We start from the raw sequence: 16,199 nt of genomic DNA, 5'->3' as shown, positions 1-16,199 counted from the left end.
CCCTGGGATGGCGGGACTTTCATGTGAAGAAAGACTGGATAGACTAGGCTTGTACTCGCTGGAATTTAGAAGACTGAGGGGGGATCTTATAGAAACATATAAAATTCTTAAGGGGTTGGAGAGGCTAGATGCGGGAAGATTGTTCCCGATGTTGGGGGAGTCCAGAACCAGGGGTCACAGCTTAAGGATAAGGGGGAAGTCTTTTAGGACCGAGATGAGAAAACATTTCTTCACACAGAGTGGTGAGTCTGTGGAATTCTCTGCCACAGAAGGTAGTTGAGGCCAGTTCATTGGCTATATTTAAGAGGGAGTTAGATGTGGCCCTTTTTGCTAAAGGGATCAGGGGGTATGGAGAGAAGGCAGGTACAGGTTACTGAGCTGGATGATCAGCCATGATCATATTGAATGGCGGTGCAGGCTCGAAGGGCCGATTGGCCTACTCCTGCACCTATTTTCTATGTTTCTATGTTTCTATAAATGTACGTCTTTTATTCTGAGGCTGTGCCCTCTGGTTCTCGACTCCCCCACCACTGGAAACCTCTCGGTCACAGCCCCTTGGGATCCAATATGTTCAGTCAAATCAACCATCTGAGAAGGTTTTGTGAAGTCACACTGAAGTCACAATGGTGTACCACCATTTCTCTGGCGCAATGAGTACGCCTCTAGATAGCACTGCAGAACACAGACGTTACAGAAATAAGACTTGTGTCAATTAGGGGGAGTTATGGGCTAGAGAGTTTCAGACTCGCAATAACAATAGCATTTTTCCCAACAGGATTTTCAATAATAAAGGTGTTTTGTATAGCTATGTTTACTTTTGTTACTGCAAGCAAAAAATCTAAAGGCTGTGTGTTGTTTGGTTTAATAGTGTTGTGTTTTGTAGACAAATTTGTAGACAAATCTATATCTGGACTTTCAAAAAGCCTTTGACAAGGTCCCACACAAGAGATTAGTGTGCAAAATTAGACCACATGGTATTAGGGGTAGGGTATTGACATGGATAGAGAACTGGTTGGCAGACAGGAAGCAACGAGCAGGAATTAACGGGTCCTTTTCAGAATGGCAGACAGTGACTAGTGGTGTGCCGCAAGGCTCAGTGCTGGGACCCCGGTTATTTACAATATATATTAACGATGTAGACGAGGGAATTAAATGTAACAACTCCAAGTTTGCGGATGACACAAAGCTGGGTGGCAGTGTGAGCTGCGAGGATGATGCTATGAGGCTGCAGGGTGACTTGGATAGGTTGGGTGAGTGGGGGGATGCATGGCAGATGCAGTATAATGTGGACAAATGTGAGGTTATCCACTTTGGTGGCAAGAACAGGGAGGCAGACTATTATATGAATGGTGTCAGATTAGGAAAAGGGGAGGTGCAACGAGACCTGGGTGTCCTTGTACACCAGTCACTGAAAGTGAGCATGCAGGTATAGCAGGCAGTGAAGAAAGCTAATAGCATGTTGGCTTTCATTGCGAGAGGATTTAAGTTTAGGAACAAGGAGATCCTGCTGCAGTTGTACAGGGCCCTGATGAGACCACACCTGGAGTATTATATGTGGTTTTGGTCCCCTAATTCGAGGAAGGACATTATTGCTATTGAGGGAGTGCAGCGTAGGTACACCAGGTTAATTCTCAGGATGGTGGGACTGACATATAATGAAAGAATTGGTCGACTGGGTTTGTATTCACCGGAATTTAGGATGAGAGGGGATCTTATAGAAACATATAAAATTCTTAAGGGATTGGACAGGCTAGATGCAGGATAAATGTTTCCCATGTTGGGGGAGTCTAGAACCAGGGGATCACAGTTTACGAATAAAGGGTAGGCCATTTGGGACTGAGATAAGGAAAAATATTTTTAACCCGAGAGTTGTGAATCTGTGGAATTCTCTGCCAGAGAAGGCAGTAGAAGCCAATTCACTGGATGTTTTCAAGAGAGAGTTAGATTTAGCCCTTGGGGCTAACGGAATCAAAGGATATGGGGGAAAAAGCAGGAACTGGGTACTGACTTTGGATGATCAGCCATGAGCATATTGAATGGTATTGTGCTGGCTCAAAGGGCCAAATGGCCTACTCCTGCACCTATTTTCTATGTTTCTATGTAGGTAGAAGTGGGGCCTTGTCATTTCCAATGGTGTCCCGTGATTAAACTAGCAGCTGTGTTCTGAATAGACAACAATGTCTGATTACTGCAGGAAGGGTTACATGGAGAAGGTTTCTTTACCAAGGCAGCTTTTTTTCTGCATGTCAATTTCTAAAGTAACTCGTAGTCTCTCGGTCCTGATCAAAATCGCACTACTACCAATTCTGCCCACGTAAACAAATAGTCTTCCGTAGGTTCATCAATTGAATGTTGTTTATGGAATCATGTGTTGCAGCAGAATGTCTGCACCGGGTGACTGTGCAACTCTGCTTTCTGTCATTCACAGGTGTAAACAATTTCATCAAGGACATTGAGATGATGTGTGGGGTAAAGAGTATCTTCTTCTGGTACTGGTGGAGAGTGTGTTGGGTTTTGATTACACCAGGCACCCTGACAGTAAGATTTTACATACTTGCGGCAAAATAATCATATTACAAATACTCCACCTCACTCTCTTCTGAATTTGTTTTGTGCAACTTTTTCATACAGCTAATTCTACTCTGGACGATAATATTCCCTTCTCCGGTGAAATATGGATTAGTTACGTATCCTAAATGGTCCTATATAATTGGATGGCTTATGATTGCTTTCTGCTTCATGTGGATCCCACTTATAGCAATATTGGAGTTGATAATCACTAAAGGTAACATTCTCCAGGTGAGGAAGCAACTTTTAAAGTATGCCATTGATATATGTGCTGTTCAAAAGATGAACTAATTTCAAGAGAGTCATTGAGTCATAGAGCATGGAAACAGGCCCTCTAGCCCAACTTGCCCACACAGACAAACATGTCCCATCTGCACTAGTCCCACCTGCCTGTGTTTGGCCCATATCCCTCTAAACCTATCCTATCCCTATACAGTGCATTCAGAAAATATTCAGACACCTTCACTTTTTCCACATTTTGTTACATTACAGCCTTATTTAAAAATGGATTAAATTCTTCTTTTTTAATCATAAATCTACACAATACCATATAATTAAAAGCCAAAACAGGTGTTTAGAAATTTTTGCAAAGTAATTTTAAAAAACCCTGAAATATTACATTTTCATAAGTATTCAGACCCTTTACTCAGTACTTTGTTGAGGCACCTTTGGCAGCGATTACAGCCTCAAGTCTTCTTGGGTATGACCCTACAAGCTTAATACACCTGTATTTGGGTAATTTCTCCCATTCTTCTCTGCAGATCCTCTCAAGCTCTGTCAGGTTGGATGGGGAGCGTCGATGCACAGCTATTTTCAGGTCCCTACAGCTCTGGCTGGGCCACTCAAGGACATTCAGACTTCCCACGAAGCCACTCCTGCATTGTCTTGGCTGTGTGCTTAGGGTCGTTGTCCTGTTGGAAGGTGAACCTCCGCCCCAGTCTGAGGTCCAGAACGCTCTGGAGCAGGTTTTCATCAAGGATCTCTCTGTACTTTGATCCCTCCATTCATCTTTCCCTTGATCCTGACTAGTCTCCCAGTTCCTGCCGCTGAAAAACATCCCCACAGCATGATGCTGCCACCACTATTCTTCACCGTAGGTATGGTATTGGCCAGGTGATGAGCGGTGTCGCTTGGCATTCAGGCCAAAGAGTTCAATCTTGGTTTCATCTGACTAGAGAATCTTGTTTCTCATGGTCTGAGTGTCCTTTAGGTGTCTTTTGGCAAACTCCAAGCGGGCTGTCATGTGCCTTTTACTGACGAGTGGCTTCCGTCTGGCCACTCTATCATAAAGGTCTGATTGGTGGAGTGCCGCAGATACGGTTGGCCTTCTGGAAGCTTCTCCCATCTTCACAGAGGAATTCTGGAGCTTTGTTAGAGTGACTATCGGGTTCTTGGTCACCTCCCTGACCAAGGTCCTTCTCCCCGATTGCTCAGTTTGGCCGGGCGGCCAGCTCTATGAAGAGTCCTGGTGGTTCCAAAGTTCTTCCATTTAAGAATGACGGAGGTCACTGTGCTCTTCGGGACCTGCAATGCTGCAGAAATTGTTTTATACCCTTCCCCAGATCTGTGTCTCGACACAATCCTGTCTCGGTCTACGGCCAATTCCTTCGTCTTCATGGCTGGGGTTTTGCTCTGACATGCACTGTCATCTGTGGGACCTTGTTTTGACAGGTGTGTGCCTTTCCAAATCATGTCCAATCTCATTAATTTACTGGTGGGCTCTCATCAAGTTGGAGAAACATCTCAAGGATAATCAATGGAAACAGGATGAACATAAGCTCAATTTTGAATGGCATAGCAAAGAGTCTGAATACTTATGTGAATGTGATATTTCAGTTATTTCTTTATAATTACTTTGCAAAAATTTCTAAACACCTGTTTTCGCTTTTTTATTCTGGGGTATTGTGGGTAGATTGATGATTAAAAAAAAAGAATTTAATCCATTTTAAAATAAGGCTGTAACGTGACAAAGTGTGGAAAAAGTGAAGGGATCTGAATGCTTTCTGAATGCACTGTACCTGTCCAAATATTTCTTAAATGTTGCAATTATAGCTGCCTCAACAGCCTCCTCCGGCAGCCTGTTCCATGCATCCACTACCCTTTTGTGTGAAAATAAAACTGAACCCAGTTCCTATTACATTCCCCCCCCCCCCTCATCTTAAAGCTATGTCCCCTGGTTTGCAATATCCCTCCTCTGGGCAAGAAACTCTGCATTTACCTGATCCATTCCTCTTATGATTTTGTACACCTCTATAAGTTCACTCCTCGTCCTCCTTTGCTTCAAGAAATAAATAAACTCCTAGACTGCTCAACCTCGCCCCATAGCTCAGAGCCGCAAGTCCCGGCAACGTACTCGTAAATCTTCACTGCACCCTTTCTAGTTTGACACCATTTTTGCTATAACATGGTGCCCAAAACTGAACATAATACTCTAAATTCACAGAGCGATACAGGCCTATGAAAATAGGCTCGAAGCCCACTAAGTCCATGCCAATCATCAACCAAATTCTGCTGATGCACCATAGAAAGCATTTTATCAGGATGGATCACAGTATGGTTTGGGAACGGCTGCCATCCAAGAAATTGCAGAGAGTTGTGGACGTAACCCTGACTACCATGCAAACCAACCTCCCTTCCTTTTACTCCATCTACAGCACCGTAATCAAGGACTAGTCTCATGCTGGTCACACCCTCTTCTCCCCTCTACCATCAGGCAAGAAGTTTGAAAACACATATCTCCAGATTCAGGGACAGTTTCTTCCCAGTTGTTAGCAGGCAACTGAACCATCTTCTCACGAGCCAGAATGTGTCCCTGACCTCCTATCTACCTCGTTGAACTATCTTTAGTGGATCTTTATCTTGCACTAAATGATGTACCCTTTACACAGTGGACAGCTTGATTGTAATCATATATAGTCTTTTCATTAACTGGATAGTACACCCAAAAAAGCTTTTCACTGTACATTGGTATACGTGACAAAAAACTCAACTCAACTACATTTACATCGATCCTATACTAATCCCATTTTATTCTCCCCACATTCAAATCATATTTGGGAAATTCTACACATTTGGGACATTTTGCAAAGGCCAATTAATGCAATGACCCGCAGTCTTCAGAATAGTCATAGAGTCATCCAGCATGTAAACGGGTCCCTCAGCTAGGATTGCCAATTGTCCCATATTAGCCGGGACATCCTGTATTTTGGGCTAAATTGATTTGTCCCATACAGGACTGCCGTTGTCCCGTATTAGGCCCGGTCGGACGCTGTAGGCCCGGTCGGACGCTGTAGGCCCCGACGCTGTAGGTCCCAGACACTGTTGGTCCTGACGCTGTAGGCCCCGACGCTGTAGGCCCCGACACTGTAGGCCCCAACGCTTTGGTCCGGACACTGTAGGCTCCGACACTGTAGGCCCCAACGCTGTAGGCCGAACACTGTAGCCCGGGGGCTGCTGCAATCCCTGACAGTGTAGGCCCGAGCGCCGCCTAATGGAGGTTGCGTAGCAATCCGCCTCCCGCCCCAGGTGGCCACCATTAGTGGAGCAGGAGCACGTGGCCGCTGGCTGGGTGAGGTCACGTGGGGCGCGGGGCGATGACGTCACCTTGTCCCGTATTTGGGAGTGAGGAAGTTGGCAACCCTACTCTCAGCCCAACTCTTCCATGCAACCAACATGCCCTATCCACACTAGTCCCACCTGCCCGCGTTTACCCCATATCCCTCTAAACCTTTCCTATCCATGTATCTGTCCAAGTATCTTTTAAATGTTATTATAATACCTGCCTCAGGGGAAATCTACGCACTCACAGGGAAAATGTGTAAACTCTACACAGACAGCACCCGAGGTCAGGATCGAACCCGGGTCTCTGGCACTGGGAGGTAGTGGCTCTAACTGTTGTGCCATCCCTGCTCCTTGAGCTTTGCCACTTCTAGGAATTGTATCCCTTGCACCATAATATCTCTCTTTATTTTATCTGTGCAAGAGCAGCAAGGTATGGGCAGATGTAGGCAATGAGTGTGCAGAAAGATACAGTTAAAACCAAATATGTTTCACAAGGTATTGCACATAAAGGTATTGAAAAGTTTAATGATTGATGAGGAAGGGCATTGATAATTGCACAATGCCTTTAAGAGGATGTTGCCAGGACTTGAGGGCCTGAACTACAGGGAGAGGTTGAGCAGGCTAGGACGAGTTGGGCCAAAGGGCCTGTGTCTGTGCTGTATGTCTCAAGGCGTGAGAGATATGTAATGAATTCCCAGCCTGCTCAGCCCCTCCCTGTAGTTCGGGCCCTTGAAACCTGGCAATAATATGTTGTAGTTATTGCATCTTCAAACAGAATTGTGATTTAACAAGACCTTGACTGTATTCATTTTCTTTCCACAGAGAATCCGATCCAGCCTCAAACCAGCTCCTGACTGGGGTCCATTCTTGAAGCAACACAGGGGGAAGCGATACGCAATGCAAATTAACCCCAAGAAGTTGCAACTGCATTCCCGTATCTTGACGGCCATGCTGGTCAAATCAAGGAATTAGGGAGCACCAACATCGCAGAGGGAAATATTTCAGCTCATTCTGGTCCAAAGGGGCAGAGAGCATCCATGAGATTTGAAAGCAGGCATCAGCGGCTCGACCACGAGCCCGGGACAGAAGCACAGACAATGGGCAGAGTTTCTCGCGGGAGAGGGGGATTGATATTTGGGGGAGGGGAAGCATGTGATTCACCATCTTCTGGAGCTGTGAGGCCACTATCCCCACTACACAACACCGACCTCCATCCTCCACCGAATGCAGTGGTAGAATGCAGTGACAATGTGTGTTGTATGTACTCTATTGCCTTCCCCAAACCTCACCCCACCCCTGCCCCTCTCCACAACATCTTGTCCCTGCAGTTCCCCCAAAATAGGATCTCTTTCTCCTGAGAACTCTGATATGTCAACCAGCATATCACTTGCTCACAATTAATTCCCTTTTTTAGACTTTCAAGTTGAAATGAAAGTTTTCTGTATTGCTACCGATGCACTTATGTACCATTCTTTTAAATAAATGATTTTAAACAAGCAAGAATGTGGTGAGAAGTAACCATTGATTAGAGCGCATCATTAAAGTTTCAGCTCAACGGTTCAGCAGCAGTAGGATGGCTCAGCAGCCCCCCCCCCATTGGCCGCCACTCCTGTCACTCGGGCGGGTGCCATTGTGACGTTGAACGCGGCCAGCAGCGAGGGCAAATAGATAACAGGTTGAAGACTATTTGTCACTATTTTTCTCGGACCCCTCGAGACCTCTCGCGGAACCCTAGGGGTCCGGGCAACCCCGGTTGAGTTACGCTGCTCGGGACTCTATGACTCTATACTCAAAAACAGTGCCCAAAAACAGTTTCATAACTGTTTTGATTGCACAGTAGTTATCTTTGCAACAGCATTATTTGCATGATGTTCACTGTATCTGCTGTTCGGGTTTGGGTTTGCTTTTCATCACCTACTCAGAGGCTCTTGCACAGCTGCCTGTACGTGAACTCCTCGACAGTTCACATATTCTACTTCACATTGGCCATTCTGGGGATAGACACAGTTTGCAGCTGTGGGCAAGAGTTATACAGCACCGAAACAGGCCGCTTAGCCCAACTTGCCGACAATGGCCTAGATGCCCCATCTCAGCTACTTCCATTTTCCTGCATTTGGTCCACATCCCTCTAAACCTTTCCTATCCATAGACGTTTACGAGTGTATTTTAACAGTTGTCATTGTACCTGCTTCAACTCCCTATGAATAGACAACTCTAGTGCGCAGCAGATAGAACATAGAAAAATACAGCGCAAGAACAGACCCTTCGGCCCACAATGTCTGTGCCAATCATGATGCCAAAACTAACTCTTATCTATCTGTGGATAATCCATATCCCTCCATTCCCTGCATATCCTACCCAAAGGCCTCTTAAAAGCCACCATCGTATCTGCCAGTTGAGTATAGGAGCAAAGAGGTCCTTCTGCAATTGTACAGGGCCCTAGTGAGACCTCACCTGGAGTAATGTGTGCAGTTTTGGTCTCCAAATTTGAGGATATTCTTGCTATTGAGGGCGGGCAGCATAGGTTCACTAGGTTAATTCCCGGAAAGGCGGGACTGTCATATGTTGAAAGACTGGAGCGACTAGGCTTGTATACACTGGGGCAGGCGAAGTCGCTGTCGCTGCCGTTGCCGGAGCTCCCGATGTCGGCCCCCACCCAGGGGCCTGCGGGCTTCCGACGTCCACGCGGCCCGCGCCGGAGCCTCCGGAGATGAGTCGCAGCCGCTCCCGCAGCATCCGAAGGCAGCCAGCGCCGCAGGTGGTGAGTCCGGGCCGTGGGCTCTGCAAACTAGAGCCCAGGTGGTGCCAGCCAGCTCCAGGTGCATGGCCGGTGGTAGGCCGCAGCGGGAACGGACACACGACACAGAAAACAAAGGTCGCGTTTCCGCTCAGGAGAGAGAGTTTTACAGATCCCACCCCCCCCCACCCCACCCCCCCCCCCCCCACAATCACCTTCCCCATCCACTGTGTGTACAGGTTACTGTTCAGCAGGTATGTTGTGTAAGTTGACTATGGTTGTGTTGACTCTAGATCAACCAGCAACTCTGCTGCTCCTGAGTGTAAACAATGTGAGCGAATAAGCACATGGATATGCAGGGAATGGAGGGATGTGAATTGTGTGCAGGCAGATGCAATATCATAAGTTCATAAATTATTGGGGCAAAATTAGGCCATTCAGCCCATCGAGTCTACTTTACTATTCTATCATGGCTGATCTATTTTTCTCCTTAATCCCATTCTCCTTCCTTTTCCCCATAATCCCCGACAACCCTTCCAACAGTCGCTTGACCCAGGTGATGTTATTCTGGATTGGGCGAAGGCTAACATCACTCCTCTCTTTAAGAAGGGTTCAACCACCAACCACCAACCAGGCTAATTATCGTCCTGTTTCATTAACAAGCACTTGCTGCAAACTACTGGAGCATGTAATCGATAGTAACCTGGTGAAACACCTTAGCAAACATAACATACTTGCTGATAACCAACATGCATTTAGGAAGCATAGATCATGCGAGTCTCAGCTTAGCCTGATGACAAATAACCTGGTCAAGAACCTTGGGCCCGTCCTCGTAGGGTTTCCATTGCGACCTGGGGAAATTACGTTTTTTCTTTAAAATAAATTGTCTGTTAAAAAAAGAGTCTCAATGGGGGGGGAGAGGGGAGGGGTGGGTGAGGGTGGGGAGAGGGGAGGGGGGGGTGAGGGTGGGGGAGAGGGGAGGGGTGGGTGAGGGGGAGAGGGGAGGGGTGGGTGAGGGGGAGAGGGGAGGGGTGGGTGAGGAGGGGGGAATGGGATGGGGGGTGGAGATTGGAGGTTGAGAAGGGGGGAAGGGGTGGGGGGGGAAGGGGAGAGGGAGCCACTGACACCGTTCTGCCAGTGGCCATCTTCTTTCTCCTTCACTGTGGTACCGTGCTCCTCCAGGGGAGGGGGAGCGCAATTAAAGGCAGTACAGGGGAGAGGGTGTGACCGAGCCTTGGATCCAAACCCTCTCCTGTATTGGTGTAGCACCCTCAACCCCCCACTCAATCCCCCTTATCCCCCCCTCCCTACCCCCCACTCTCCCATCCTCCCTGACCCCTTCTCCCCCACTCTCTCCTCCCCCCACACCTGCTGTCCCCTCCCAATCCCCTCTTCCCACCTCCCCACCCCACCCTCCTCCCCAGTCCCACTCTCCTCCACCTTCCATTCTGCAACCCCCCCTTTCCACCACTCTCTCCTCCCCAGCCCCACTCACTCTCCTCCACCCCCACTCCTCTCCTCCCCCCACCCCCATTCTCACTGTCCCCCTCCCCCTCACCCTCATTCTCCCCTCTTCCCCACCCCAACTTTCCTCCTTGCCCCCCACCCCCTTTGCTCCACCACCACCCCCTTCCCCCCACCACCACCCCTTTCCCCCCACCACCACCCCCTTCCCCCCACACCCCTCTCTCCTCCCTCTTTCACTCACTGTCCCCTCCCGGCACACTTCCCTGACCGTCACTGTCCCCCTCCCCCCCACCACCCCCTCCCCCCCACTGTCCCCCTCCCCAGTCCCACTCTCCCTCCCACCCCCACTCTCTGCTCCTCCCACACTCCCCCCCATTCTCTCCTCCCCCCACTTCCCATCCCCGCCAATCTCTCCTCCCCTCCCCCCATTCTCTCCTCCCCAGCACCAATCTCACTCTCCCCATCCCCCTCTCTCCTCCACCCCTCCTCCCCACCTTCACCCCCCCGCTCCACACACTTGCCCCACCCCCATTCACGCTGTCCCCCTCCCCCAACCCTACTGTCCCCGCTTCCCCACCCCCACTGTCCCTTCCCCCACCCCCACTACCCCCCTTCCCCCCACCCCCACTACCCCCCTTCCCCCCACACCCCCTCTCTCCTCCCCCTCCTCCCCCTTTCACTCTGTCCCCCTCCCCACCCACCTTCTCCCCCTTTCCCTCCCCCCACTCTTCCCTGACTCCCTTTCCCCCTTCACCCCCACTCTCTCATCCCCCCACCACCACCCCCTCCCCAGTCCCACTCTCCCTCCCACACCCATTCTCTGCTCCCCCACCCCCACTCCCTCTTCTCCCAACCACCCCCACACCCCTGCTGTCCCCCTCCCCAGTCCCACACTCCCCCTTTCCCCCACTCTCTCCTCCCCCCACCCTCACTCCCCTCCCACCCTTCCCTCCACCCACTCGGTCCCCACGTCCACTCCCCTCCGTGGAGCCGTTTGTGGTGAAAGGCACTTACCGAGCGTGCAGGGAGGAGGAGGGAGCTCCGGACTACTCGAGTCGGGCAGCGGAGGATCTGGGAGCGTCGGGAGGGGAGAGAAGCGAGAGGAGAGAAGAGAAGCGCGGCGTGAGGGAGGGGCGCACAAGATGGCCGAGCGTGAGGAGGCCGCCATCTGTCTGAAGCGGCCCTGGTCGACGCCGCCATCTGTGGAAACGGCCGCTGAAGGAGAAGCAGAAGCTTCCCATCTGCGCTGTGGCCTGTGTGCGGTAACGGTGCTGGGCCCAGGCGGGAGGGGGGACTCTAGGAAGCCGTGGCGTGGGTTGAAGGGATGGAAAGGAAGGATTAGGACCATCAGTCCGACCATCTCCCTCCTGCTCGGGAGTGTCCCCCGGGTGTGGGAGAACGGGGAGAGTGAGGGGAGCGAGGACAGGGGAGGCGGTGATTGCGGGCGGGCGGCTCCGCTAACGGCGTCCATCTTGTCTGTGCGAGTGAGGAGAGGCCGTGCGTGGTGACGTCAGACGCACAACACGTGGAAAAAATGTGGTTAGAAATGAGAGTTTTAAAGTTTAAAATGTCTGTAACTTTAAAAATATACGACTAATTTAAATAAAACTTGTTATAAACAGTGGCCAGGACAGTGGTGATTAAGGTGGCACTAACATTGTGGCGCTGTGGTTTACCGTTGTGGCTGCAGGTCCACATGTTATACATATATCTGCATGAGTTGTGGGGGAGGGGGGGGGCAGCGCGAGCCCATCTCACAGGGGCATTGTGACATCACACGCTGAAGACCTTCAATAAATGGGTTAGAAATGAAATGTGTTAACTTTAAAACCTCTGTAATTTAAAATATATACGACCAAATAAAATGAAAATATCATTGTCGACCAACCAGGAGATTGGCGATTAAGGCGGTGCAAAAACTGTGGCGCAATGGTTTACCGTTGATAGCAATGTCGTCACGGATTTAGTAGTGCTAGATTTTTCTAAAGCTTCCCTCACCAGAGACTGCTTCGAAAGCTTGACTTCTACCGTGTTCATTCCAACACAAAATGATGGATTTCCAGCTTTCTGACAAAACGTCTTCAGCGCGTGTGTGTGAATGGAAAAAGCTCTGATTGGCATCCAGTGTCAAGTGGTACACCTCAGGGCACAGTGAAGTCCACATCTGTTTTTTTGTTTTACATTAATGACATCCATGAAAAAGTCACAAGCATGACCAGCCTATTCGCTGATGATTGGTTGCTGTAGCGTCAGCTGATGATAAAGATGCTCTTCAAAAAAGATCTCAATACTATGGTTGCGTGGTCACAACAATGGGGGATGCAGTTCAACCCTTCCAAATGTGAAACCATGCGTGTCACCAGGAGAAGGAAACCAGGCAAAATATCCTTGGTGCCACCATTGAAGAATCCAAACAGACCAAGTATCTTGACATCAAAATACAGACCGATCTACGTTGGAATGGTCAGACTCATCATGCAACGGTGAAAGCAACAGGTGTCCTAAATTTTTCTGAGACGCAACTTTTATCAATGTTCAGCTTCTATCAAGGAGAAGTCATACTTCTCCCTTGTTAGACCACACTTGGACTACACAGTTGCAGCATGGGATCTATACACAAATAGAAACATTTCTTCCATCAAACGTGTCCAAAGACAGGCAGCTCGATTTGTTACAAATACCTATGAGAGAAGCGGGTGTTACCAAACTTCTAAATTCATTGGGGTGGAACCCGCTCCAAGCAGTTGTAAAGCCCACCATTTGACCTGTTTTTTTACAAAATGTTAAATGGTCAGCTCGACGTAGATTATTTCAAATCTACACCAAACCCAAACCTATCAGGAACAGACAAGGGCATTTGATTCAAGTCGAGATACCAACTGCCAAAACAGATGTGTACAGCAATACATTCTTCCCTCCCACAATTAAAGCGTGGAACAACCTTCACCCTACTGTAGTTACTCAACCAGGCGCAACTACATTTAAGGCAGCTCTTCTTCTCCAAGAAGCCCTTCTTGCTCAAGTCCATACTCCACCACCTTCAGTTTAAATTCCATTTGGCATATTTTGGAGGACCAAGAACCAAGCCACCCTTTCCTGGAGACCCTTCGTCAGAGTGATGTCAGGTGGGGGTGGGACAAAGAAAGGACGTGGTTGGAGACAGGAAGACAGTGGGAGAACTGGGAAGGGGAGGGGAAAGAGGAAATATCTAAAGTTAGAGAAATCAATGTTCATACCGCTGAGGTGTAAAATGCCCAAGCGAAATATGAGATGCTGTTCCACCAATTTGCGGTGGGCCTCACTATGACAATGGAGGAGGCCCATGACAGAAAGGTCAGATTGGGAGTGGGAGGGGGAGTTGATGTGCTGAGCCACCAGGAGATCAGGTTGGTTAAGGTGGACTGAGCGAAGGTGCTGAGCGAAATGATCGCCGAACCTGCGTTTGGTCTCGCCGATGTAGAGAAGTTGACATCTGGAACAGCCGATACAATAGATGAGGTTGGAGGAGGTGCAGGTGAACCTCTGCCTCACCTGGAAAGACTGTTTGGGTCCTTGGATGGCGTCAAGGGGGGAGGTAAAGGGACAGGTGCTGCATCTCCTGTGGTTGCAGGGGAAAGTACCTGGGGAGGGGGTGGTTTGGTTGGGAAGGAACGAGTGAACCAGGGAGTTACGGAGGGAACGGTCTCTGCGGAAAGCATAAAGGGGAGGAGATGGGAAGATGTGGCAAGTAGTGAGATCCCGTTGGAGGTGACGGAAATGTTGGTGGATAATTTGTTGTATACACTGGCTGATGGGGTGGAAGGTGAGGACAAGGGGGATTCTATCCTTGCTACGAATGGGGGGAGGGGGAGCAAGAGTGGAGCTGCGGGATATAGAGGAGGCCCTAGTGAGAGCCACATCTACAATGGAAGAGGGAAAGCCCCGTTTCCTAAAGAATGAGGACATCTCTGATCCCCTAGTGTGAAACACCTCATCCTGGGTGCAAGATGCGGCGTAGACGGAGGAATTGGAAGTAGGGGATAGACTTTTTACAGGAGACAGGGTGGGAAGAAGTGTAGTCAAGATAGTTGTGGGAGTCAGTAGGTTTGTAGTAGATGTCGGTCACTAGACACTAGTCGGTCCTCTGGCAACATGTTCCATTTATCCACCACCAGGTTTGCCAACTGTCCCGTATTAGTTGGGCCATCCCGTATTTTGGGCTAAATGATTTTTCCTGTACGGGACCGCCCTTGTCCCATATTAGGTCCAGTGGGTAGTTTAGGTCCGAACGCTGTAGGCCCCGACACTGTAGGCCCCGACACTGTAGGCCCCGACAATTTAGGTCCTGACAATTTAGGTCCCGACACTCTGGGTTTCCGACATTTTAGCTCCGGACAGTCTAGGTCCAGAGGCCTGGGTGCCGCCTAATGGAGGTTGCGTAGCAACCCGCCTCCCGGCCCGGGCGGCTGCCATTGGCGGAGCGGGAGCACGTGGCCGCTGGCTGGGTGAGGTCACATGGGGCACGGGGCGGTGACATCACCTTGTCCCGTATTTGGCAGAGAGATAGTTGGCACCCCTATCTGCCAACCTCCGAGTAAAAAAAGTCACCTCTCAATTTCCTATTAAATCTTACCCCTCTCACTTTAAACCTATGTCCTCTAGTTCTTGATTCCCCTACAAAGGGTAAATGACTCTGTGCATTGATCGTGTTTATTCCCTCATGATCTTATACACCTCTATAAGATCATCCCTCACCCTCCTCTGCTCCAAGGAACAAAGTCCAAATGTGAAAACAAGGAACTGCAAATGCTGGCTTGCAAAAAAAAGGCATAAAGTGCAGGAGCAACTCAGCGGGCCACGCAGCCCCAGAAAACATAGATAGGTCACATTTCAAGTCGGGACCCTTCTTCAGACCTAGCCTGCCCAACCTCTCCCCATAGCTCAGGCCCCCAAATCTGGCAACATCCTTGTATATAAGGTGCTATATAAATGCATATTTCCCTTTCATTCTGCTGGGGAATGGTGCTGGGGAATGGTGGAGAAAAGGAACAGGTGACGTTTCAGGTAGGAACCTTTCTTCAGACTGCTAGAAGTCTGAAAAGGGTTCTGACCCAAAACATCACCGATTGACTGCCTGTCCCACTGAATTACTCCAGCATTTTGTGTCTGTCTCCAGTATAAACCAGCATCTGCAGTTCCTTCCTAACCTATAACCTGAGCTGCCTTAAATAGCACAGTTTTCTCTGCTTTTGAAGAAGGTGGAGGTGAAATTCAATAAATTTATTTATTAACAGAAACAATAACAAGAAGTCTCCATAACGAATTCCCCCCTGACCTCGAGTCCAAATGGTTACATCTGACAATGGCCACGTGCTCACTGCTATTTATCTTTGGACTGGTCTGCATAACACAGGTATGCGTTGCTTAATAGGTCATCTCTCTGCATTTAACTCTACATTCTTACAATCATTGCTTGTTTTGGCGAGTATTGCCGATATTTTCTATTTTTCGTTGCATTTCCAATATATACAGCATTTTAATTTTAGGTTAAATGTTGTTTTTTTTCTCCAGATTTCCAATGGTCTGTATATGGAAGGAGCTGCCACATGAAGCTATAGATGATACAATTAGTTCCTTCCTACACATGATACAATCACAACATGTACAAGACCGTTGGACAGATATATGGACAGGAAGGGTTGAGAGGGCTTTGGAACAAATGCAGGAAAATGGGACTAGCCTAGAATGCCAAATTGGTTGACATGGTCAACATGGACTGAAGGGTTTGTTTCCATGCTGTACAGCTCCTAGACTCTGTCAGTTAATAGCTTCTGAAAAGTGGCAGGATCTAGCAAAGCCAGAAATGGGAAGGTTGTACAGTTGAATG

The 16,199-nt window shown here is 48.9% G+C and overlaps 1 protein-coding gene across 1 annotated transcript in view; it reads left to right on the top strand.

Moving 5' to 3' along the window:
* Window positions 1-7,101, top strand: part of LOC144600299 (sodium- and chloride-dependent neutral and basic amino acid transporter B(0+)-like) — a 35,669-nt gene extending 28,568 nt beyond the window's left edge. The window contains exons 12-14 of the mRNA XM_078411866.1: window positions 2,429-2,538; window positions 2,632-2,799; window positions 6,952-7,101. Of these exons, the coding sequence (XP_078267992.1) occupies window positions 2,429-2,538; window positions 2,632-2,799; window positions 6,952-7,101 (428 nt within the window). The remainder of the gene's footprint in view (window positions 1-2,428; window positions 2,539-2,631; window positions 2,800-6,951) is intronic.
* The last annotated feature ends 9,098 nt before the right edge of the window (window positions 7,102-16,199 follow it).

The sequence above is a fragment of the Rhinoraja longicauda genome, chromosome 15 (assembly GCF_053455715.1).
Source record: "Rhinoraja longicauda isolate Sanriku21f chromosome 15, sRhiLon1.1, whole genome shotgun sequence".
In the NCBI taxonomy this organism is placed as follows: Eukaryota; Metazoa; Chordata; class Chondrichthyes; order Rajiformes; family Arhynchobatidae; genus Rhinoraja; species Rhinoraja longicauda.
This window is presented reverse-complemented; position numbering and strand designations above follow the sequence as displayed.